Raw genomic sequence first — 23,664 nt, 5'->3', positions numbered from 1 at the left:
ATGAATTTGTGAAACTGTAAAAACAATACAGACATAACAGATTACAATGAGGCTCAAAGAGCTTCTTCAATGCTTCACACGGCGACTCTAAGAGCTACATCGCGCGGCGGTTCGTATATATTAAATGACACGGCGCTACCAGCTAGCTTAGCATAGCCGCTCGGCCGAACTGCCGTTGTAAACATAAAACTGTGTGGCAAAATAACACTCTGGTTGTAAGGACACAATTAGTAGACAACAATATTTACAGACGATGCGTTAGCCCGCAGAAGAATAACACAACTTATGTGAAGAGCTGATGTCTATAAATAGCTGACGTCTATAAATAGCTGTGTCGCAGATAAAATAACTTTTAACCACTTCCGGGGGAATTACACCTTGACCTCTAGAAATGATATATCCCTGAACTTTCCAAAGGGGGCGCTGTTGCATAGCTAAACAAAGTATGCATTTGTGGGGCAGAACAAGGTCCATCTTATACATTTCATAACCACATCGTGAGTCAGTGTCAGCTGTCAAGTTCCCCATGTTTTTATAGCATCAAATAACTAATTAAAACCAAACTTACTGGGAAGAAGCACTTGAACAGACATCATTGCCATTACAAATATCCAAATCAGAAGCCCTCTTTGAGAAAATGTATTTGATGTGGACTTAGATTTAGAATTTAGTCCATGTCCCATCCACCAATATTGAGGAGGCAGGATTCATGACCTGTACTGCAGCCAGCCATAAGGGAGCAATAAAACACCCTTTTCCTTCATATTTATGGATTTGTCCTGTGGACCGTCTTTATATACTGTCTTTGAATATGATGCATACTGTACCACTCAACTGAAATGTTAAATTACTACGACTAAGAGCACTTGGCTGTAAAACAAATACCTAAAGCAATCTTCAGGTTAAAGTTTTGTTTTAATGTTACAAAACAAAACACTTTAATAATACATTTGCCAAGTTGTTTATCAAAAGATCAGATCAACGTGGGAACAAGACTCTTGGATAATGTCATATTTCTACAGTACATTACCAGGACCTTTAATAGACTTTACTATCAATTTGGATCGAGGTTTGATTGTGTAATTGGCTCATGATCAAATTTGCAATGCAAAGCTAAAACCTCTATGTGTGTCTGTGCATCTAAAGAAAATAGAGACAATTCAAAAAACTGTTTGGAACATTTTGCATTCACTTTTGACACGGTCCCTAACATAAGCTTATCATTTTCCCATCTACTATAAAACCCCAGAAGTGTGCAGGCTTCAGCATCGCATGTTGACACAAAAAAAACACATGTGTAAGATCTGTGAAGTTCCCCTGATCTTTACTATTGCACTGTCAGAGCGTCAAACAACCCCCTAATCCTTTTGAGCCCTTCAACATCTAGACAGTTGAATGACTCCTCTCTTTTTTTTTTATTAATAGTTCTCTTTATAAACCCTGAATAAAGAAAACCACTTGTCTCCTCTTCCCCACCACTAACCAGAAATGAAGCCAAAATGTCCCAGATATGAACACTGCAATCTTACGTAGTTGGAGCCAGAGTCTGACAGTAGCGATTGGAGGATCAAGCCAAGGTACCGAGGTCCTGCAGACTCGCGCTCAACCAATTGTGTGTCAGTCTCAGCTAATGATCTCTGACCACATTTTCTATAGCATCATTAGCATTGTGTGATATAAAATACGCAAATGACTGAAAACATCCTTGAGAAATATGTATTTGATGTGTACTTTGCCTTTTTAGTTTTTGTCCACGTTCCATCCACTAACATGGAAGGGGCAGGATTTATGACCTATGCTAAGGCCACTTCTTCTTTAGCTCTGTGACTCAAGTGTAATAAAAGAAGGACAATCTGAGGCTACCTAATATCCCCTCTGCGTTTTTAGCCTGTTTGTTTATATTTTGTGAAGTCATCATTAAAGTTCAAAGCTTCTTTGACTCGTAGTGCTTTATTCCCGCATAGTTCGTTTTATTCCTAAAAGGCCAGTGATCACCTGACCATGCAACAATGACGGAGCCACTTTTACCATTTTTCTGCAGGGATTTTTTTTTTTTACTTTAAGGTCAATTAACATCCGGTAACCTGCCTCCTTAAAGTGATTTCATTTTGATTGCAACAGAATAATGATGGTGTCTGTGTATGAAGAACGTAAGAGATTAAGTTTGTGCCGAAGGTCGTTTCAATGAGAATACAAACATTTATCACAAAGTTAAAATTTGTCACGCTTCTCCTAAAATAATAGTATATCTTATTGGTACAAGTTCATTCTTCAACAAGTATTAAGCTTTAAAAAGTGTCACCTGTGTTGATCCACCTACTAACAAACTATGTTGAAACACTGGGTTTGTCAGTGGAGTCCTCCCTTCGAGAGTTTATTTAGGCCTAACAGTTCAGACCCCAGCCTATAATAATCCTTCAGCCACACCTGTAGAGAAGAGTATAAAGAGCCTGGACAGCACAGAGTCAAACATAAAGCATCAGGAGTCTCTCCTCTCCACAGAAGCTCCACAGCCTCCACACCCACCCTGAAGATGACTCCCAGTGTCAGCCTGCTGCTGCTGCTCCTGCTCGGCCTCTCTCAGGCTCATCCTGTCCAGGAGGAGGGAATTGAAGAAGATGTTCCCGAGGACACTATGGACATCACCACCGAGATTCTGACCTCAAACAACGCCATAGATGAGACACCATGGGAGGAAATTGAAGAAGAAGTTCCTGAGGGCACCATGGACATCACCACCAGTATTCTGACCTCAAACAACGCCACAGATGAGATTCTGCTCGAAGGAGACCTGGTTGCTCCAAGAACCAGGAACGCCATGAAGTGCTGGTCCCAGAGCTGCCTGTGGAAGAAAGCCTCCAACGGTCAGGTGGTGGTCCCCTTCACCCTGAGCAGAGAGTTCAGCAGCATGGAGAGGCAGAAGATCGACCGTGCCATGAAGGCCTTCGCCAGAAAGACCTGCATCCGCTTCGTCCCCCGTCAGAACCAGTACGACTACATCAGCATCGAGAACAGAGGGGGATGTTTCTCCTCTCTGGGCAGAGTGGGAGGCAGACAGGTGCTCTCTCTCAACAGGGGGGGCTGTATCCAAAACGGAATCATCCAGCACGAGATCAACCATGCTCTGGGCTTCAACCACGAGCAGACCAGGAGCGACCGCGACGGATACGTCAGGATCAACTGGGAGAACATCAACCAGGGGATGGCCTACAACTTCTACAAGAAGGAAACCAACAACCTGAACACTCCCTACGACTACTCCTCCATCATGCACTACGGAAGAACAGCCTTCTCCATCCAGCGGGGGAAGGACAGCATCACCCCCATCCCCAACTCCAACGTCCGGATCGGCCAGAGGCAGGGCATGTCCTACTGGGACATCATGAGGATCAACAGGCTCTATAGATGCTAACAAAAATGCTGATGCAAAATACAGGAATTTCAACCTTTACTGTATGTGTTTTACTGTTATTAAATAAAAACCATAATCTTTGCAAGCAATGGTAAAGATCACATTTCTTTTAACTATGTTCTCTCAAGCAGTCAGACAACAGCATATGTGACGGCAACAAGTATCAAATGTCTATAATAAAGGTAAAGCAACATGATTGCTGTTGTATCCCTTATTTTATCTTTGGATTGTCAAAATGGAGCAAATGCATTTTTTCTTGCACAAACTTAAAATCACTAAGCATATGTGAAGGACATCTGACATTTTTGGGAAAATCATCAAAATACTGGGAATAGGACTCTCTTCCATACTTCCTCTTACTCTATAAGGTTCCATTTTTCTGAAGGATAATAAATGCCCCCTAACAAAAGGTACTCAGGGTAACATGACAACAATAAAACTAATCTTCAAAATATAACTAAATACATCAGAGATTCCAGGGAATGCAGCTATAGGACACAAGAACACATGTAACTTAAAAGTTCCTTCATAACAAACAAAATATCCGGAATTGAAATTTGTGCATCAGCATACATTTCCAGTATGTGATCATAGACTAAAGACGGAGGGTGCATCTCCACTTCCTTTCTCTATCCAGAAATGAAATGAAAATATCTCTAATACAAACACTGCAGCTTTGCGATGATGACATCATTTGGAACTAAAGTCTATGGAGTAGCGCTTGAGGGATGGAACCGCATTATCGAGGTCTGTGAAGGTCTCGCTAGCGCAGGCGCTAGCCCTCCAACCAGCATAAACACTCTCCAAAACTCCACTTTGGTTATTTTCGTGAACTTTAATGAATTTGTGAAACTGTAAAAACAATACAGACATAACAGATTACAATGAGGCTCAAAGAGCTTCTTCAATGCTTCACACGGCGACTCTAAGAGCTACATCGCGCGGCGGTTCGTATATATTAAATGACACGGCGCTACCAGCTAGCTTAGCATAGCCGCTCGGCCGAACTGCCGTTGTAAACATAAAACTGTGTGGCAAAATAACACTCTGGTTGTAAGGACACAATTAGTAGACAACAATATTTACAGACGATGCGTTAGCCCGCAGAAGAATAACACAACTTATGTGAAGAGCTGATGTCTATAAATAGCTGACGTCTATAAATAGCTGTGTCGCAGATAAAATAACTTTTAACCACTTCCGGGGGAATTACACCTTGACCTCTAGAAATGATATATCCCTGAACTTTCCAAAGGGGGCGCTGTTGCATAGCTAAACAAAGTATGCATTTGTGGGGCAGAACAAGGTCCATCTTATACATTTCATAACCACATCGTGAGTCAGTGTCAGCTGTCAAGTTCCCCATGTTTTTATAGCATCAAATAACTAATTAAAACCAAACTTACTGGGAAGAAGCACTTGAACAGACATCATTGCCATTACAAATATCCAAATCAGAAGCCCTCTTTGAGAAAATGTATTTGATGTGGACTTAGATTTAGAATTTAGTCCATGTCCCATCCACCAATATTGAGGAGGCAGGATTCATGACCTGTACTGCAGCCAGCCATAAGGGAGCAATAAAACACCCTTTTCCTTCATATTTATGGATTTGTCCTGTGGACCGTCTTTATATACTGTCTTTGAATATGATGCATACTGTACCACTCAACTGAAATGTTAAATTACTACGACTAAGAGCACTTGGCTGTAAAACAAATACCTAAAGCAATCTTCAGGTTAAAGTTTTGTTTTAATGTTACAAAACAAAACACTTTAATAATACATTTGCCAAGTTGTTTATCAAAAGATCAGATCAACGTGGGAACAAGACTCTTGGATAATGTCATATTTCTACAGTACATTACCAGGACCTTTAATAGACTTTACTATCAATTTGGATCGAGGTTTGATTGTGTAATTGGCTCATGATCAAATTTGCAATGCAAAGCTAAAACCTCTATGTGTGTCTGTGCATCTAAAGAAAATAGAGACAATTCAAAAAACTGTTTGGAACATTTTGCATTCACTTTTGACACGGTCCCTAACATAAGCTTATCATTTTCCCATCTACTATAAAACCCCAGAAGTGTGCAGGCTTCAGCATCGCATGTTGACACAAAAAAAACACATGTGTAAGATCTGTGAAGTTCCCCTGATCTTTACTATTGCACTGTCAGAGCGTCAAACAACCCCCTAATCCTTTTGAGCCCTTCAACATCTAGACAGTTGAATGACTCCTCTCTTTTTTTTTTATTAATAGTTCTCTTTATAAACCCTGAATAAAGAAAACCACTTGTCTCCTCTTCCCCACCACTAACCAGAAATGAAGCCAAAATGTCCCAGATATGAACACTGCAATCTTACGTAGTTGGAGCCAGAGTCTGACAGTAGCGATTGGAGGATCAAGCCAAGGTACCGAGGTCCTGCAGACTCGCGCTCAACCAATTGTGTGTCAGTCTCAGCTAATGATCTCTGACCACATTTTCTATAGCATCATTAGCATTGTGTGATATAAAATACGCAAATGACTGAAAACATCCTTGAGAAATATGTATTTGATGTGTACTTTGCCTTTTTAGTTTTTGTCCACGTTCCATCCACTAACATGGAAGGGGCAGGATTTATGACCTATGCTAAGGCCACTTCTTCTTTAGCTCTGTGACTCAAGTGTAATAAAAGAAGGACAATCTGAGGCTACCTAATATCCCCTCTGCGTTTTTAGCCTGTTTGTTTATATTTTGTGAAGTCATCATTAAAGTTCAAAGCTTCTTTGACTCGTAGTGCTTTATTCCCGCATAGTTCGTTTTATTCCTAAAAGGCCAGTGATCACCTGACCATGCAACAATGACGGAGCCACTTTTACCATTTTTCTGCAGGGATTTTTTTTTTTTACTTTAAGTTCAATTAACATCCGGTAACCTGCCTCGTTAAAGTGATTTCATTTTGATTGCAACAGAATAATGATGGTGTCTGTGTATGAAGAACGTAAGAGATTAAGTTTGTGCCGAAGGTCGTTTCAATGAGAATACAAACATTTATCACAAAGTTAAAATTTGTCACGCTTCTCCTAAAATAATAGTATATCTTATTGGTACAAGTTCATTCTTCAACAAGTATTAAGCTTTAAAAAGTGTCACCTGTGTTGATCCACCTACTAACAAACTATGTTGAAACACTGGGTTTGTCAGTGGAGTCCTCCCTTCGAGAGTTTATTTAGGCCTAACAGTTCAGACCCCAGCCTATAATAATCCTTCAGCCACACCTGTAGAGAAGAGTATAAAGAGCCTGGACAGCACGGAGTCAAACATAAAGCATCAGGAGTCTCTCCTCTCCACAGAAGCTCCACAGCCTCCACACCCACCCTGAAGATGACTCCCAGTGTCAGCCTGCTGCTGCTGCTCCTGCTCGGCCTCTCTCAGGCTCATCCTGTCCAGGAGGAGGGAATTGAAGAAGATGTTCCCGAGGACACTATGGACATCACCACCGAGATTCTGACCTCAAACAACGCCATAGATGAGACACCATGGGAGGAAATTGAAGAAGAAGTTCCTGAGGGCACCATGGACATCACCACCAGTATTCTGACCTCGAACAACGCCACAGATGAGATTCTGCTCGAAGGAGACCTGGTTGCTCCAAGAACCAGGAACGCCATGAAGTGCTGGTCCCAGAGCTGCCTGTGGAAGAAAGCCTCCAACGGTCAGGTGGTGGTCCCCTTCACCCTGAGCAGAGAGTTCAGCAGCATGGAGAGGCAGAAGATCGACCGTGCCATGAAGGCCTTCGCCAGAAAGACCTGCATCCGCTTCGTCCCCCGTCAGAACCAGTACGACTACATCAGCATCGAGAACAGAGGGGGATGTTTCTCCTCTCTGGGCAGAGTGGGAGGCAGACAGGTGCTCTCTCTCAACAGGGGGGGCTGTATCCAAAACGGAATCATCCAGCACGAGATCAACCATGCTCTGGGCTTCAACCACGAGCAGACCAGGAGCGACCGCGACGGATACGTCAGGATCAACTGGGAGAACATCAACCAGGGGATGGCCTACAACTTCTACAAGAAGGACACCAACAACCTGAACACTCCCTACGACTACTCCTCCATCATGCACTACGGAAGAACAGCCTTCTCCATCCAGCGGGGGAAGGACAGCATCACCCCCATCCCCAACTCCAACGTCCGGATCGGCCAGAGGCAGGGCATGTCCTACTGGGACATCATGAGGATCAACAGGCTCTATAGATGCTAACAAAAATGCTGATGCAAAATACAGGAATTTCAACCTTTACTGTATGTGTTTTACTGTTATTAAATAAAAACCATAATCTTTGCAAGCAATGGTAAAGATCACATTTCTTTTAACTATGTTCTCTCAAGCAGTCAGACAACAGCATATGTGACGGCAACAAGTATCAAATGTCTATAATAAAGGTAAAGCAACATGATTGCTGTTGTATCCCTTATTTTATCTTTGGATTGTCAAAATGGAGCAAATGCATTTTTTCTTGCACAAACTTAAAATCACTAAGCATATGTGAAGGACATCTGACATTTTTGGGAAAATCATCAAAATACTGGGAATAGGACTCTCTTCCATACTTCCTCTTACTCTATAAGGTTCCATTTTTCTGAAGGATAATAAATGCCCCCTAACAAAAGGTACTCAGGGTAACATGACAACAATAAAACTAATCTTCAAAATATAACTAAATACATCAGAGATTCCAGGGAATGCAGCTATAGGACACAAGAACACATGTAACTTAAAAGTTCCTTCATAACAAACAAAATATCCGGAATTGAAATTTGTGCATCAGCATACATTTCCAGTATGTGATCATAGACTAAAGACGGAGGGTGCATCTCCACTTCCTTTCTCTATCCAGAAATGAAATGAAAATATCTCTAATACAAACACTGCAGCTTTGCGATGATGACATCATTTGGAACTAAAGTCTATGGAGTAGCGCTTGAGGGATGGAACCGCATTATCGAGGTCTGTGAAGGTCTCGCTAGCGCAGGCGCTAGCCCTCCAACCAGCATAAACACTCTCCAAAACTCCACTTTGGTTATTTTCGTGAACTTTAATGAATTTGTGAAACTGTAAAAACAATACAGACATAACAGATTACAATGAGGCTCAAAGAGCTTCTTCAATGCTTCACACGGCGACTCTAAGAGCTACATCGCGCGGCGGTTCGTATATATTAAATGACACGGCGCTACCAGCTAGCTTAGCATAGCCGCTCGGCCGAACTGCCGTTGTAAACATAAAACTGTGTGGCAAAATAACACTCTGGTTGTAAGGACACAATTAGTAGACAACAATATTTACAGACGATGCGTTAGCCCGCAGAAGAATAACACAACTTATGTGAAGAGCTGATGTCTATAAATAGCTGACGTCTATAAATAGCTGTGTCGCAGATAAAATAACTTTTAACCACTTCCGGGGGAATTACACCTTGACCTCTAGTAATGATATATCCCTGAACTGTCCAAAGGGGGCGCTGTTGCATAGCTAAACAAAGTATGCATTTGTGGGGCAGAACAAGGTCCATCTTATACATTTCATAACCACATCGTGAGTCAGTGTCAGCTGTCAAGTTCCCCATGTTTTTATAGCATCAAATAACTAATTAAAACCAAACTTACTGGGAAGAAGCACTTGAACAGACATCATTGCCATTACAAATATCCAAATCAGAAGCCCTCTTTGAGAAAATGTATTTGATGTGGACTTAGATTTAGAATTTAGTCCATGTCCCATCCACCAATATTGAGGAGGCAGGATTCATGACCTGTACTGCAGCCAGCCATAAGGGAGCAATAAAACACCCTTTTCCTTCATATTTATGGATTTGTCCTGTGGACCGTCTTTATATACTGTCTTTGAATATGATGCATACTGTACCACTCAACTGAAATGTTAAATTACTACGACTAAGAGCACTTGGCTGTAAAACAAATACCTAAAGCAATCTTCAGGTTAAAGTTTTGTTTTAATGTTACAAAACAAAACACTTTAATAATACATTTGCCAAGTTGTTTATCAAAAGATCAGATCAACGTGGGAACAAGACTCTTGGATAATGTCATATTTCTACAGTACATTACCAGGACCTTTAATAGACTTTACTATCAATTTGGATCGAGGTTTGATTGTGTAATTGGCTCATGATCAAATTTGCAATGCAAAGCTAAAACCTCTATGTGTGTCTGTGCATCTAAAGAAAATAGAGACAATTCAAAAAACTGTTTGGAACATTTTGCATTCACTTTTGACACGGTCCCTAACATAAGCTTATCATTTTCCCATCTACTATAAAACCCCAGAAGTGTGCAGGCTTCAGCATCGCATGTTGACACAAAAAAAACACATGTGTAAGATCTGTGAAGTTCCCCTGATCTTTACTATTGCACTGTCAGAGCGTCAAACAACCCCCTAATCCTTTTGAGCCCTTCAACATCTAGACAGTTGAATGACTCCTCTCTTTTTTTTTTATTAATAGTTCTCTTTATAAACCCTGAATAAAGAAAACCACTTGTCTCCTCTTCCCCACCACTAACCAGAAATGAAGCCAAAATGTCCCAGATATGAACACTGCAATCTTACGTAGTTGGAGCCAGAGTCTGACAGTAGCGATTGGAGGATCAAGCCAAGGTACCGAGGTCCTGCAGACTCGCGCTCAACCAATTGTGTGTCAGTCTCAGCTAATGATCTCTGACCACATTTTCTATAGCATCATTAGCATTGTGTGATATAAAATACGCAAATGACTGAAAACATCCTTGAGAAATATGTATTTGATGTGTACTTTGCCTTTTTAGTTTTTGTCCACGTTCCATCCACTAACATGGAAGGGGCAGGATTTATGACCTATGCTAAGGCCACTTCTTCTTTAGCTCTGTGACTCAAGTGTAATAAAAGAAGGACAATCTGAGGCTACCTAATATCCCCTCTGCGTTTTTAGCCTGTTTGTTTATATTTTGTGAAGTCATCATTAAAGTTCAAAGCTTCTTTGACTCGTAGTGCTTTATTCCCGCATAGTTCGTTTTATTCCTAAAAGGCCAGTGATCACCTGACCATGCAACAATGACGGAGCCACTTTTACCATTTTTCTGCAGGGATTTTTTTTTTTTACTTTAAGGTCAATTAACATCCGGTAACCTGCCTCCTTAAAGTGATTTCATTTTGATTGCAACAGAATAATGATGGTGTCTGTGTATGAAGAACGTAAGAGATTAAGTTTGTGCCGAAGGTCGTTTCAATGAGAATACAAACATTTATCACAAAGTTAAAATTTGTCACGCTTCTCCTAAAATAATAGTATATCTTATTGGTACAAGTTCATTCTTCAACAAGTATTAAGCTTTAAAAAGTGTCACCTGTGTTGATCCACCTACTAACAAACTATGTTGAAACACTGGGTTTGTCAGTGGAGTTCTCCCTTCGAGAGTTTATTTAGGCCTAACAGTTCAGACCCCAGCCTATAATAATCCTTCAGCCACACCTGTAGAGAAGAGTATAAAGAGCCTGGACAGCACGGAGTCAAACATAAAGCATCAGGAGTCTCTCCTCTCCACAGAAGCTCCACAGCCTCCACACCCACCCTGAAGATGACTCCCAGTGTCAGCCTGCTGCTGCTGCTCCTGCTCGGCCTCTCTCAGGCTCATCCTGTCCAGGAGGAGGGAATTGAAGAAGATGTTCCCGAGGACACTATGGACATCACCACCGAGATTCTGACCTCAAACAACGCCATAGATGAGACACCATGGGAGGAAATTGAAGAAGAAGTTCCTGAGGGCACCATGGACATCACCACCAGTATTCTGACCTCAAACAACGCCACAGATGAGATTCTGCTCGAAGGAGACCTGGTTGCTCCAAGAACCAGGAACGCCATGAAGTGCTGGTCCCAGAGCTGCCTGTGGAAGAAAGCCTCCAACGGTCAGGTGGTGGTCCCCTTCACCCTGAGCAGAGAGTTCAGCAGCATGGAGAGGCAGAAGATCGACCGTGCCATGAAGGCCTTCGCCAGAAAGACCTGCATCCGCTTCGTCCCCCGTCAGAACCAGTACGACTACATCAGCATCGAGAACAGAGGGGGATGTTTCTCCTCTCTGGGCAGAGTGGGAGGCAGACAGGTGCTCTCTCTCAACAGGGGGGGCTGTATCCAAAACGGAATCATCCAGCACGAGATCAACCATGCTCTGGGCTTCAACCACGAGCAGACCAGGAGCGACCGCGATGGATACGTCAGGATCAACTGGGAGAACATCAACCAGGGGATGGCCTACAACTTCTACAAGAAGGAAACCAACAACCTGAACACTCCCTACGACTACTCCTCCATCATGCACTACGGAAGAACAGCCTTCTCCATCCAGCGGGGGAAGGACAGCATCACCCCCATCCCCAACTCCAACGTCCGGATCGGCCAGAGGCAGGGCATGTCCTACTGGGACATCATGAGGATCAACAGGCTCTATAGATGCTAACAAAAACGCTGATGCAAAATACAGGAATTTCAACCTTTACTGTATGTGTTTTACTGTTATTAAATAAAAACCATAATCTTTGCAAGCAATGGTAAAGATCACATTTCTTTTAACTATGTTCTCTCAAGCAGTCAGACAACAGCATATGTGACGGCAACAAGTATCAAATGTCTATAATAAAGGTAAAGCAACATGATTGCTGTTGTATCCCTTATTTTATCTTTGGATTGTCAAAATGGAGCAAATGCATTTTTTCTTGCACAAACTTAAAATCACTAAGCATATGTGAAGGACATCTGACATTTTTGGGAAAATCATCAAAATACTGGGAATAGGACTCTCTTCCATACTTCCTCTTACTCTATAAGGTTCCATTTTTCTGAAGGATAATAAATGCCCCCTAACAAAAGGTACTCAGGGTAACATGACAACAATAAAACTAATCTTCAAAATATAACTAAATACATCAGAGATTCCAGGGAATGCAGCTATAGGACACAAGAACACATGTAACTTAAAAGTTCCTTCATAACAAACAAAATATCCGGAATTGAAATTTGTGCATCAGCATACATTTCCAGTATGTGATCATAGACTAAAGACGGAGGGTGCATCTCCACTTCCTTTCTCTATCCAGAAATGAAATGAAAATATCTCTAATACAAACACTGCAGCTTTGCGATGATGACATCATTTGGAACTAAAGTCTATGGAGTAGCGCTTGAGGGATGGAACCGCATTATCGAGGTCTGTGAAGGTCTCGCTAGCGCAGGCGCTAGCCCTCCAACCAGCATAAACACTCTCCAAAACTCCACTTTGGTTATTTTCGTGAACTTTAATGAATTTGTGAAACTGTAAAAACAATACAGACATAACAGATTACAATGAGGCTCAAAGAGCTTCTTCAATGCTTCACACGGCGACTCTAAGAGCTACATCGCGCGGCGGTTCGTATATATTAAATGACACGGCGCTACCAGCTAGCTTAGCATAGCCGCTCGGCCGAACTGCCGTTGTAAACATAAAACTGTGTGGCAAAATAACACTCTGGTTGTAAGGACACAATTAGTAGACAACAATATTTACAGACGATGCGTTAGCCCGCAGAAGAATAACACAACTTATGTGAAGAGCTGATGTCTATAAATAGCTGACGTCTATAAATAGCTGTGTCGCAGATAAAATAACTTTTAACCACTTCCGGGGGAATTACACCTTGACCTCTAGTAATGATATATCCCTGAACTTTCCAAAGGGGGCGCTGTTGCATAGCTAAACAAAGTATGCATTTGTGGGGCAGAACAAGGTCCATCTTATACATTTCATAACCACATCGTGAGTCAGTGTCAGCTGTCAAGTTCCCCATGTTTTTATAGCATCAAATAACTAATTAAAACCAAACTTACTGGGAAGAAGCACTTGAACAGACATCATTGCCATTACAAATATCCAAATCAGAAGCCCTCTTTGAGAAAATGTATTTGATGTGGACTTAGATTTAGAATTTAGTCCATGTCCCATCCACCAATATTGAGGAGGCAGGATTCATGACCTGTACTGCAGCCAGCCATAAGGGAGCAATAAAACACCCTTTTCCTTCATATTTATGGATTTGTCCTGTGGACCGTCTTTATATACTGTCTTTGAATATGATGCATACTGTACCACTCAACTGAAATGTTAAATTACTACGACTAAGAGCACTTGGCTGTAAAACAAATACCTAAAGCAATCTTCAGGTTAAAGTTTTGTTTTAATGTTACAAAACAAAACACTTTAATAATACATTTGCCAAGTTGTTTATCAAAAGATCAGATCAACGTGGGAACAAGACTCTTGGATAATGTCATATTTCTACAGTACATTACCAGGACCTTTAATAGACTTTACTATCAATTTGGATCGAGGTTTGATTGTGTAATTGGCTCATGATCAAATTTGCAATGCAAAGCTAAAACCTCTATGTGTGTCTGTGCATCTAAAGAAAATAGAGACAATTCAAAAAACTGTTTGGAACATTTTGCATTCACTTTTGACACGGTCCCTAACATAAGCTTATCGTTTTCCCATCTACTATAAAACCCCAGAAGTGTGCAGGCTTCAGCATCGCATGTTGACACAAAAAAAACACATGTGTAAGATCTGTGAAGTTCCCCTGATCTTTACTATTGCACTGTCAGATGGTCAAACAACCCCCTAATCCTTTTGAGCCCTTCAACATCTAGACAGTTGAATGACTACTCTCTTTTTTTTTATTAATAGTTCTCTTTATAAACCCTGAATAAAGAAAACCACTTGTCTCCTCTTCCCCACCACTAACCAGAAATGAAGCCAAAATGTCCCAGATATGAACACTGCAATCTTACGTAGTTGGAGCCAGAGTCTGACAGTAGCGATTGGAGGATCAAGCCAAGGTACCGAGGTCCTGCAGACTCGCGCTCAACCAATTGTGTGTCAGTCTCAGCTAATGATCTCTGACCACATTTTCTATAGCATCATTAGCATTGTGTGATATAAAATACGCAAATGACTGAAAACATCCTTGAGAAATATGTATTTGATGTGTACTTTGCCTTTTTAGTTTTTGTCCACGTTCCATCCACTAACATGGAAGGGGCAGGATTTATGACCTATGCTAAGGCCACTTCTTCTTTAGCTCTGTGACTCAAGTGTAATAAAAGAAGGACAATCTGAGGCTACCTAATATCCCCTCTGCGTTTTTAGCCTGTTTGTTTATATTTTGTGAAGTCATCATTAAAGTTCAAAGCTTCTTTGACTCGTAGTGCTTTATTCCCGCATAGTTCGTTTTATTCCTAAAAGGCCAGTGATCACCTGACCATGCAACAATGACGGAGCCACTTTTACCATTTTTCTGCAGGGATTTTTTTTTTTTACTTTAAGTTCAATTAACATCCGGTAACCTGCCTCGTTAAAGTGATTTCATTTTGATTGCAACAGAATAATGATGGTGTCTGTGTATGAAGAACGTAAGAGATTAAGTTTGTGCCGAAGGTCGTTTCAATGAAAATACAAACATTTATCACAAAGTTAAAATTTGTCACGCTTCTCCTAAAATAATAGTATATCTTATTGGTACAAGTTCATTCTTCAACAAGTATTAAGCTTTAAAAAGTGTCACCTGTGTTGATCCACCTACTAACAAACTATGTTGAAACACTGGGTTTGTCAGTGGAGTCCTCCCTTCGAGAGTTTATTTAGGCCTAACAGTTCAGACCCCAGCCTATAATAATCCTTCAGCCACACCTGTAGAGAAGATTATAAAGAGCCTGGACAGCACGGAGTCAAACATAAAGCATCAGGAGTCTCTCCTCTCCACAGAAGCTCCACAGCCTCCACACCCACCCTGAAGATGACTCCCAGTGTCAGCCTGCTGCTGCTGCTCCTGCTCGGCCTCTCTCAGGCTCATCCTGTCCAGGAGGAGGGAATTGAAGAAGATGTTCCCGAGGACACTATGGACATCACCACCGAGATTCTGACCTCAAACAACGCCATAGATGAGACACCATGGGAGGAAATTGAAGAAGAAGTTCCTGAGGGCACCATGGACATCACCACCAGTATTCTGACCTCGAACAACGCCACAGATGAGATTCTGCTCGAAGGAGACCTGGTTGCTCCAAGAACCAGGAACGCCATGAAGTGCTGGTCCCAGAGCTGCCTGTGGAAGAAAGCCTCCAACGGTCAGGTGGTGGTCCCCTTCACCCTGAGCAGAGAGTTCAGCAGCATGGAGAGGCAGAAGATCGACCGTGCCATGAAGGCCTTCGCCAGAAAGACCTGCATCCGCTTCGTCCCCCGTCAGAACCAGTACGACTACATCAGCATCGAGAACAGAGGGGGATGTTTCTCCTCTCTGGGCAGAGTGGGAGGCAGACAGGTGCTCTCTCTCAACAGGGGGGGCTGTATCCAAAACGGAATCATCCAGCACGAGATCAACCATGCTCTGGGCTTCAACCACGAGCAGACCAGGAGCGACCGCGACGGATACGTCAGGATCAACTGGGAGAACATCAACCAGGGGATGGCCTACAACTTCTACAAGAAGGACACCAACAACCTGAACACTCCCTACGACTACTCCTCCATCATGCACTACGGAAGAACAGCCTTCTCCATCCAGCGGGGGAAGGACAGCATCACCCCCATCCCCAACTCCAACGTCCGGATCGGCCAGAGGCAGGGCATGTCCTACTGGGACATCATGAGGATCAACAGGCTCTATAGATGCTAACAAAAATGCTGATGCAAAATACAGGAATTTCAACCTTTACTGTATGTGTTTTACTGTTATTAAATAAAAACCATAATCTTTGCAAGCAATGGTAAAGATCACATTTCTTTTTTAACTATGTTCTCTCAAGCAGTCAGACAACAGCATATGTGACGGCAACAAGTATCAAATGTCTATAATAAAGGTAAAGCAACATGATTGCTGTTGTATCCCTTATTTTATCTTTGGATTGTCAAAATGGAGCAAATGCATTTTTTCTTGCACAAACTTAAAATCACTAAGCATATGTGAAGGACATCTGACATTTTTGGGAAAATCATCAAAATACTGGGAATAGGACTCTCTTCCATACTTCCTCTTACTCTATAAGGTTCCATTTTTCTGAAGGATAATAAATGCCCCCTAACAAAAGGTACTCAGGGTAACATGACAACAATAAAACTAATCTTCAAAATATAACTAAATACATCAGAGATTCCAGGGAATGCAGCTATAGGACACAAGAACACATGTAACTTAAAAGTTCCTTCATAACAAACAAAATATCCGGAATTGAAATTTGTGCATCAGCATACATTTCCAGTATGTGATCATAGACTAAAGACGGAGGGTGCATCTCCACTTCCTTTCTCTATCCAGAAATGAAATGAAAATATCTCTAATACAAACACTGCAGCTTTGCGATGATGACATCATTTGGAACTAAAGTCTATGGAGTAGCGCTTGAGGGATGGAACCGCATTATCGAGGTCTGTGAAGGTCTCGCTAGCGCAGGCGCTAGCCCTCCAACCAGCATAAACACTCTCCAAAACTCCACTTTGGTTATTTTCGTGAACTTTAATGAATTTGTGAAACTGTAAAAACAATACAGACATAACAGATTACAATGAGGCTCAAAGAGCTTCTTCAATGCTTCACACGGCGACTCTAAGAGCTACATCGCGCGGCGGTTCGTATATATTAAATGACACGGCGCTACCAGCTAGCTTAGCATAGCCGCTCGGCCGAACTGCCGTTGTAAACATAAAACTGTGTGGCAAAATAACACTCTGGTTGTAAGGACACAATTAGTAGACAACAATATTTACAGACGATGCTTTAGCCCGCAGAAGAATAACACAACTTGTGTGAAGAGCTGATGTCTATAAATAGCTGACGTCTATAAATAGCTGTGTCGCAGATAAAATAACTTTTAACCACTTCCGGTGGAATTACACCTTGACCTCTAGTAATGATATATCCCTGAACTTTCCAAAAGGGGCGCTGTTGCATAGCTAAACAAAGTATGCATTTGTGGGGCAGAACAAGGTCCATCTTATACATTTCATAACCACATCGTGAGTCAGTGTCAGCTGTCAAGTTCCCCATGTTTTTATAGCATCAAATAACTAATTAAAACCAAACTTACTGGGAAGAAGCACTTGAACAGACATCATTGCCATTACAAATATCCAAATCAGAAGCCCTCTTTGAGAAAATGTATTTGATGTGGACTTAGATTTAGAATTTAGTCCATGTCCCATCCACCAATATTGAGGAGGCAGGATTCATGACCTGTACTGCAGCCAGCCATAAGAGAGCAATAAAACACCCTTTTCCTTCATATTTATGGATTTGTCCTGTGGACCGTCTTTATATACTGTCTTTGAATATGATGCATACTGTACCACTCAACTGAAATGTTAAATTACTACGACTAAGAGCACTTGGCTGTAAAACAAATACCTAAAGCAATCTTCAGGTTAAAGTTTTGTTTTAATGTTACAAAACAAAACACTTTAATAATACATTTGCCAAGTTGTTTATCAAAAGATCAGATCAACGTGGGAACAAGACTCTTGGATAATGTCATATTTCTACAGTACATTACCAGGACCTTTAATAGACTTTACTATCAATTTGGATCGAGGTTTGATTGTGTAATTGGCTCATGATCAAATTTGCAATGCAAAGCTAAAACCTCTATGTGTGTCTGTGCATCTAAAGAAAATAGAGACAATTCAAAAAACTGTTTGGAACATTTTGCATTCACTTTTGACACGGTCCCTAACATAAGCTTATCATTTTCCCATCTACTATAAAACCCCAGAAGTGTGCAGGCTTCAGCATCGCATGTTGACACAAAAAAAACACATGTGTAAGATCTGTGAAGTTCCCCTGATCTTTACTATTGCACTGTCAGATGGTCAAACAACCCCCTAATCCTTTTGAGCCCTTCAACATCTAGACAGTTGAATGACTACTCTCTTTTTTTTTATTAATAGTTCTCTTTATAAACCCTGAATAAAGAAAACCACTTGTCTCCTCTTCCCCACCACTAACCAGAAATGAAGCCAAAATGTCCCAGATATGAACACTGCAATCTTACGTAGTTGGAGCCAGAGTCTGGCAGTAGCGATTGGAGGATCAAGCCAAGGTACCGAGGTCCTGCAGACTCGCGCTCAACCAATTGTGTGTCAGTCTCAGCTAATGATCTCTGACCACATTTTCTATAGCATCATTAGCTTCGCAGAGTGATGGCTGATGTTGTACTTCTTGCAAAATGCTACAGTTTCTCGGCATATCAGGCATACAGCCTTCGATTGGACTTCAGTGAAAAAGTATTTTGTTGTCCACCATGTGTTATACACCCGGCACTCATTGTCCACTTTTCGTTTCCTTGATCCGCTCATTTTACAGAAGGGCTCACAGAGCAAAGCGAAAAAGTGAAGTGAGATCATTTGCCCTGTCAAGCCTTATACACAACACTCTCGGTCAAATTTAATTTAGCTAACGCTTTTATCAAAAGCGACTTACAATAGCTGCATTCAACCCTGAGGGTACAAACCCAGAACAACAAGAAGCAAGATAGTACAACTTCTTCAAAAATAAAGCAAAACTACAAAGTGATATAAGATTGGAGAACACTTCCTACAGGCTCTGCATCGTATATGGACAACCCTCTTCCAAAAGCAGAAAGATGGCAGCCTCTAACACTGTATAGCAAATGATCCTCCTCACAGGAACGCTTTGTAAACCTGCAGTATTTGTGATAATGTAATAAAATTAATATCGATAAATATATTTTTTTCTGAAATCATACACTACAGCCTGCACTACACAACCACATTATCGATCAAGGAATTGTTTTCTGTGAATGTTTGCTTTGCAGGATAACATGGAGGTTCATCATCATGTACTTTACTGAAGTAAAAGTATTCAACATCACATTATAAAAACTCTCCATTACAACCCAGAACAATAACAGTCAATGATGGGTCAAAGTACTTATGGACCAAGTGCACTTGTGAGTTTAATGAGAGATCCCCAATACTGAGTAGAATTTAATACTGTTTTTTAATGTGAAGCCAATTTTAACTTTATAACATAAATAATTAATCATGTCATCTATAACAGTGACAGTGTTGCGGCGTTGCCAAACATCATGAGCTTAAATTATCTAACTGGTAGCAAATTATTCAATTATTTTGATATTTCTCAAATCTCTGAACTGAGTTGGACTTATCAGTCAGTCGTGTGCAGTCTCAAAAGAAGAGAAAACCACTATTTTTACTACTACTGCTGCAAACCAGCAGCTTAAGACTATTTCATTCTTGTGCTGCATGTGGGCCTTGTGGCACTAGATGGCAGCAAAGTCGCTGATACTAATAAGAGTACTGTATGTTGCTCCTCATTGACTGTGCTTGCTGTGCTGCCTCAACCTTCCACTGGTGTTTATCTGGTTGTCATTTCATTTATGTTTTGCACCTGTATTGTTTTTTATGTCATATTTCCTTATGTTGCTTACTACTATGCCTGTGCTTCGGCCTCACTGAGGTTATTAAAGTTTCATTTGGTTCTCGTCAGATGCAGGTTGGCATCAAAGTCGCCTGGGAGAGGTGGGAGTAAGGGAGAAACTCATCCCTCAACATATACTGCTCTATATCATATTGCAATTCTTCATAATAGGGTAAATACATTACCTTCAATGATTAAGGAGACTGTTGTTTTTACTGAGCAGAGACCAAGGGCCTGTACTACAAAGCAGGATTTGCAGTTATCAAGGTAACTCAAAGCTGGTTCAGTTCTTAGCAGAGAACATCACCATCACTGGCTTCCTGTTAGTTACTGGATTTAAAATCGTACTATTAATTTTTAAATATCTAAACGGACTGGCCCGCCTTACTTATCCCAACTTCTCAGTTAGCACACTCCAGTAAGGGAGCTCAGATCAGCCACTCAACTGCTCCTCGACATGCCGCATAACCAGAGGTGATCGCGCCTTCGCAGAAGCCGCCCCAATCCTCCATCTGAATGTCTATATCTGATATAGAAATATCCATTGCTGCTCCCTCCCCTTCTGCTCCCTTTTGTATAAAACTTAAACATTTCACCTCTGTCTGTCTTAGGAGATGATTCCTCACACTTGACTCTCTCTGAGAGAAAAGCTTTTTTTTCGTAGATTTACTTTATTCTTGTTGAGGTTGAACAACAGAGGATTTCACATCCTGTTAAGCTCATGAGGCAAATTGTGATCTATGAATAGAGGCTATATAAATACAATTTTTATTGATCGATTGATTGATCATCTAAACCTTACACTAACTATAAAACAAGCCTTTAATTTACTTTAATAAATTATATTATGGGGACTTGCATTCTGTCCCCAAACAGATTTAGGTCCACACAATATGAATAATACAGGACACCCCCACCCCCACAACCCACCTACACACACACACACACACACACTTGCTTATTTAAATAAAAATCCCAAACAAACCATCCACTCTGATATCACTCTATTGTTAACACACAAAGAAGACTTTGAATAAGGAGGTAATCCTGCAGTCGCCATATGTGGAGGTGATTTTCCATGAAGCTTCTGAATATACAGAAGAAAGTGTTTGTGTGTGGGCGTGTGTGTATGTGTGTGTGTGTGTGTGTGTGTGTGTGTGTGTGTGTGTGTGTGTGTGTGTGTGTGTGTGTGTGTGTGTTTGTGTTCTAATTCAGTTTTACAATACTTGCAAAAATAGCACTTATTATGCTGAATATTGAAGAAGCATAAACCATGTAATGTGGTTCCCTTCAGGATCTGGCTGTCTCAGGCTCTTCACTCTCCCTGCTCACATACTACCTCAAAAAACATTCCTATTGGTTAACTTAGAGAGGATCTCTGTAAGAAACTTGTCCACTCACTACTGGGGCCTCTCAAGGTTCCCTCCTCTTTTCTCTCTACAGGAAAAGGATTGGGTCCAGTCTACATCCAGGGCCTGGTCAAACCGTACACCCCAGCCATCCCACTCAACCCTGCATCAACCAATTGGATTGCTGCTCCCTCACTGTGAGGGACAGCTAGCCACTCAACAAAATCACAACTGTTTGCTGTCCTGGCTCCCAAATGGGGGAACGAGCTTCCCCTCCACATAAGGACTTTAGAAGATGTACACATCTTTGGCTGCAGGCTAAAAAACACATCTCTTGTGAGTACACCTTGGTTAAGAAAATGATGGTCTAAAATAAAAATAATAAGTAAAGTTGTACTTACAGTGCCTTGCATAAGTATTCACCCCCCTTGGACTTTTTCCCATTATGTACTGTTACTAACTGGAATTCAAATAGACTTAAAGTTTTTCCCGTTTGATCAACAAAACATGCATAGTACTTTGGAGGTGCAAAATAAATTTTATTGTGACACAAACAATAATGACAACAAAAAAGTTGACATCTGTTGGGTGCATAAGTATTCACCCCCCTGTGTCAATACTTGGTAGAACCCCCTTTCGCTGCAATTACAGCTGCAAGTCTTTTGGGGTATGTCTCTACCAGCTTTGCACATCTAGAGATGGAAAGGTTTGTCCATTCTTCTTGGCAAAAAAGATGAAGCTCAGTCAGATTGGATGGAGACCGTCTGTGAACCGCAATCTTCAAGTCTTGCCATAGATTCTCTATTGGATTGAGGTCTGGGCTTTGACTGGGCCATTTTAAGACATTAACATTCTTTAATCCAAACCATTCCTTTGTAGCTCTGGCTGTATGTTTAGGGTCATTGTCCTGCTGGAAGATGAACCTCCGCCCCAGTCTCAAGTCTTTTGCAAACTGCATTAGATTTTCTTCAAGGATTTCCCTGTATTTGGCTCCATCCATCTTTCCCTCTATTCTGACCAGTTTCCCTGTACCTGCTGAAGAGAAGCATCCCCACAGCATGATGCTACCACCACCATGTTTCACTGTTGGGATGGTGTGCTCAGGGTGATGGGCAGTGTTGGCTTTTCGCCACACATAGCGTTTTGCATTGAGGCCAAAAAGTTCAATTTTGGTCTCATCTGACCAGAGCACCTTCTTCCACATGTTTGCTGTGTCTCCTACATGGCTTCTGGCAAACTCCAAACGGGATTTTTTATGGATCCCTTTCAACAATGGCTTTCTTCTTGCCACTCTTCCATAAAGGCCAGATTTGTGGAGTAGACGACTAATAGTTGTCCTGTGGACAGATTCTCCCACCTCAGCTGTGGATCTCTGCAACTCCTCCAGAGTAACCATGGGCCTCCTGGTTGCTTCTCTGATTAATTTTCTCCTTGTCCGACTCTTCAGTTTGGGTGGACGGCCTCCTCTTGGTAGGTTTGCGGTTGTGCCATATTCTTTCCATTTTCTTATGATGGATTTTATGGTGCTCAGAGAGATGTTCAAAGCTCTGGATATTTTTTTATAACCTAACCCTGCTTCATATTTCTCCACAACTTTATCCCTGACCTGTTTGGTGAGCTCCTTGGTCTTCGTGATGCTGTTTGTTCAGTAATGATCTCCAACAAACTCTGAGTCCGTCACAGAACAGGTGTATTTATACTGAGATTAAATTGCAGACAGGTGGACTATTTACTAATTATGTGACTTGCAAATGTGACTTGTGAATGCAAATTGTCGCACCAGATCTTTGTTAGGGGTTTCACAGTAAAGGGGGTGAATACATATGCACTCAACACTTTTCAGATTTTTATTTGTAAATAATTGTGAAATCCATGTAATATTTCCCCCCACTTCCAAATGATGCACTATTTTGTGTTGGTCCATTACATAAACTCGCGATGAAATAAATTTTAATCTGTGGTTATACCATGACAAAATGTAGAAAAGTCCAAAGGGGGTGAATACTTATGCAAGGCACTGTATATGTTGCATTTACATGTAGCACTTTGCATTTTGGCTTTTTTCAAGTTAATGTATTTACAAGATTCTTGCTACTCTGGATAAAATTTTGAGGTTTCATGATTTAATGCACTCATTGGATAAAAGCATAAGCTCAATGATATGTAATGTTATGTAATGTATGCCACTGGGGTCTCCCAACACAGCCAGAGACAAACTGGTTGCTTTCAGTATCTTCTTCCTTAACACACACGTGAGCAAACATAAATTAAACTAAACATTACTTGTGTGTCCTCTCCAGTCCACCTTGTGTCTCTCTTCATGTCCCTCATTGCCTCCCTATGGCAGCTCTGCTGCTGCCTTTGCAACCTGAGCATT

The 23,664-nt window shown here is 41.3% G+C and overlaps 4 protein-coding genes across 8 annotated transcripts; all 4 read left to right on the top strand.

Annotated features, from left to right (window-relative positions):
• Positions 1-2,533: 2,533 nt before the first annotated feature.
• On the top strand, positions 2,534-3,412 carry LOC128438174 (high choriolytic enzyme 1-like). 2 transcript variants are annotated; one of them, XM_053420628.1, is made up of 2 exons: positions 2,534-2,620; positions 2,720-3,412. In XM_053420628.1, the coding sequence occupies exons 1-2, from the start codon at positions 2,534-2,536 to the stop codon at positions 3,410-3,412; spliced, it is 780 nt and encodes a 259-aa protein (XP_053276603.1). The 2 variants fall into 2 exon arrangements, with proteins under 2 accessions (XP_053276603.1, XP_053276593.1); XM_053420618.1 differs by having other exon boundaries at positions 2,534-3,412.
• A 3,371-nt stretch (positions 3,413-6,783) lies between these two features.
• On the top strand, positions 6,784-7,662 carry LOC128438128 (high choriolytic enzyme 1-like). 2 transcript variants are annotated; one of them, XM_053420544.1, is made up of 2 exons: positions 6,784-6,870; positions 6,970-7,662. In XM_053420544.1, exons 1-2 carry the CDS (start codon positions 6,784-6,786, stop codon positions 7,660-7,662), a joined length of 780 nt encoding a protein of 259 aa, XP_053276519.1. The 2 variants fall into 2 exon arrangements, with proteins under 2 accessions (XP_053276519.1, XP_053276509.1); XM_053420534.1 differs by having other exon boundaries at positions 6,784-7,662.
• A 3,371-nt stretch (positions 7,663-11,033) lies between these two features.
• LOC128438196 (high choriolytic enzyme 1-like) lies at positions 11,034-11,912 on the top strand. Of its 2 annotated transcripts, XM_053420668.1 has the most exons (2): positions 11,034-11,120; positions 11,220-11,912. In XM_053420668.1, exons 1-2 carry the CDS (start codon positions 11,034-11,036, stop codon positions 11,910-11,912), a joined length of 780 nt encoding a protein of 259 aa, XP_053276643.1. The 2 variants fall into 2 exon arrangements, with proteins under 2 accessions (XP_053276643.1, XP_053276634.1); XM_053420659.1 differs by having other exon boundaries at positions 11,034-11,912.
• Positions 11,913-15,282: 3,370 nt separating this feature from the next.
• On the top strand, positions 15,283-16,161 carry LOC128437842 (high choriolytic enzyme 1-like). Of its 2 annotated transcripts, XM_053420143.1 has the most exons (2): positions 15,283-15,369; positions 15,469-16,161. In XM_053420143.1, the coding sequence occupies exons 1-2, from the start codon at positions 15,283-15,285 to the stop codon at positions 16,159-16,161; spliced, it is 780 nt and encodes a 259-aa protein (XP_053276118.1). The 2 variants fall into 2 exon arrangements, with proteins under 2 accessions (XP_053276118.1, XP_053276109.1); XM_053420134.1 differs by having other exon boundaries at positions 15,283-16,161.
• The last annotated feature ends 7,503 nt before the right edge of the window (positions 16,162-23,664 follow it).

The sequence above is a fragment of the Pleuronectes platessa genome, chromosome 1, assembly GCF_947347685.1.
Source record: "Pleuronectes platessa chromosome 1, fPlePla1.1, whole genome shotgun sequence".
NCBI lineage: Eukaryota > Metazoa > Chordata > Actinopteri > Pleuronectiformes > Pleuronectidae > Pleuronectes > Pleuronectes platessa.
This window is presented reverse-complemented; position numbering and strand designations above follow the sequence as displayed.

Bases quoted from the DNA above. Each gene is read 5' to 3' on its own strand.
- LOC128438174 (XM_053420618.1), top strand. From the start codon at position 2,534: ATGACTCCCAGTGTCAGCCTGCTGCTGCTGCTCCTGCTCGGCCTCTCT.
- LOC128438128 (XM_053420534.1), top strand. From the start codon at position 6,784: ATGACTCCCAGTGTCAGCCTGCTGCTGCTGCTCCTGCTCGGCCTCTCT.
- LOC128438196 (XM_053420659.1), top strand. From the start codon at position 11,034: ATGACTCCCAGTGTCAGCCTGCTGCTGCTGCTCCTGCTCGGCCTCTCT.
- LOC128437842 (XM_053420134.1), top strand. From the start codon at position 15,283: ATGACTCCCAGTGTCAGCCTGCTGCTGCTGCTCCTGCTCGGCCTCTCT.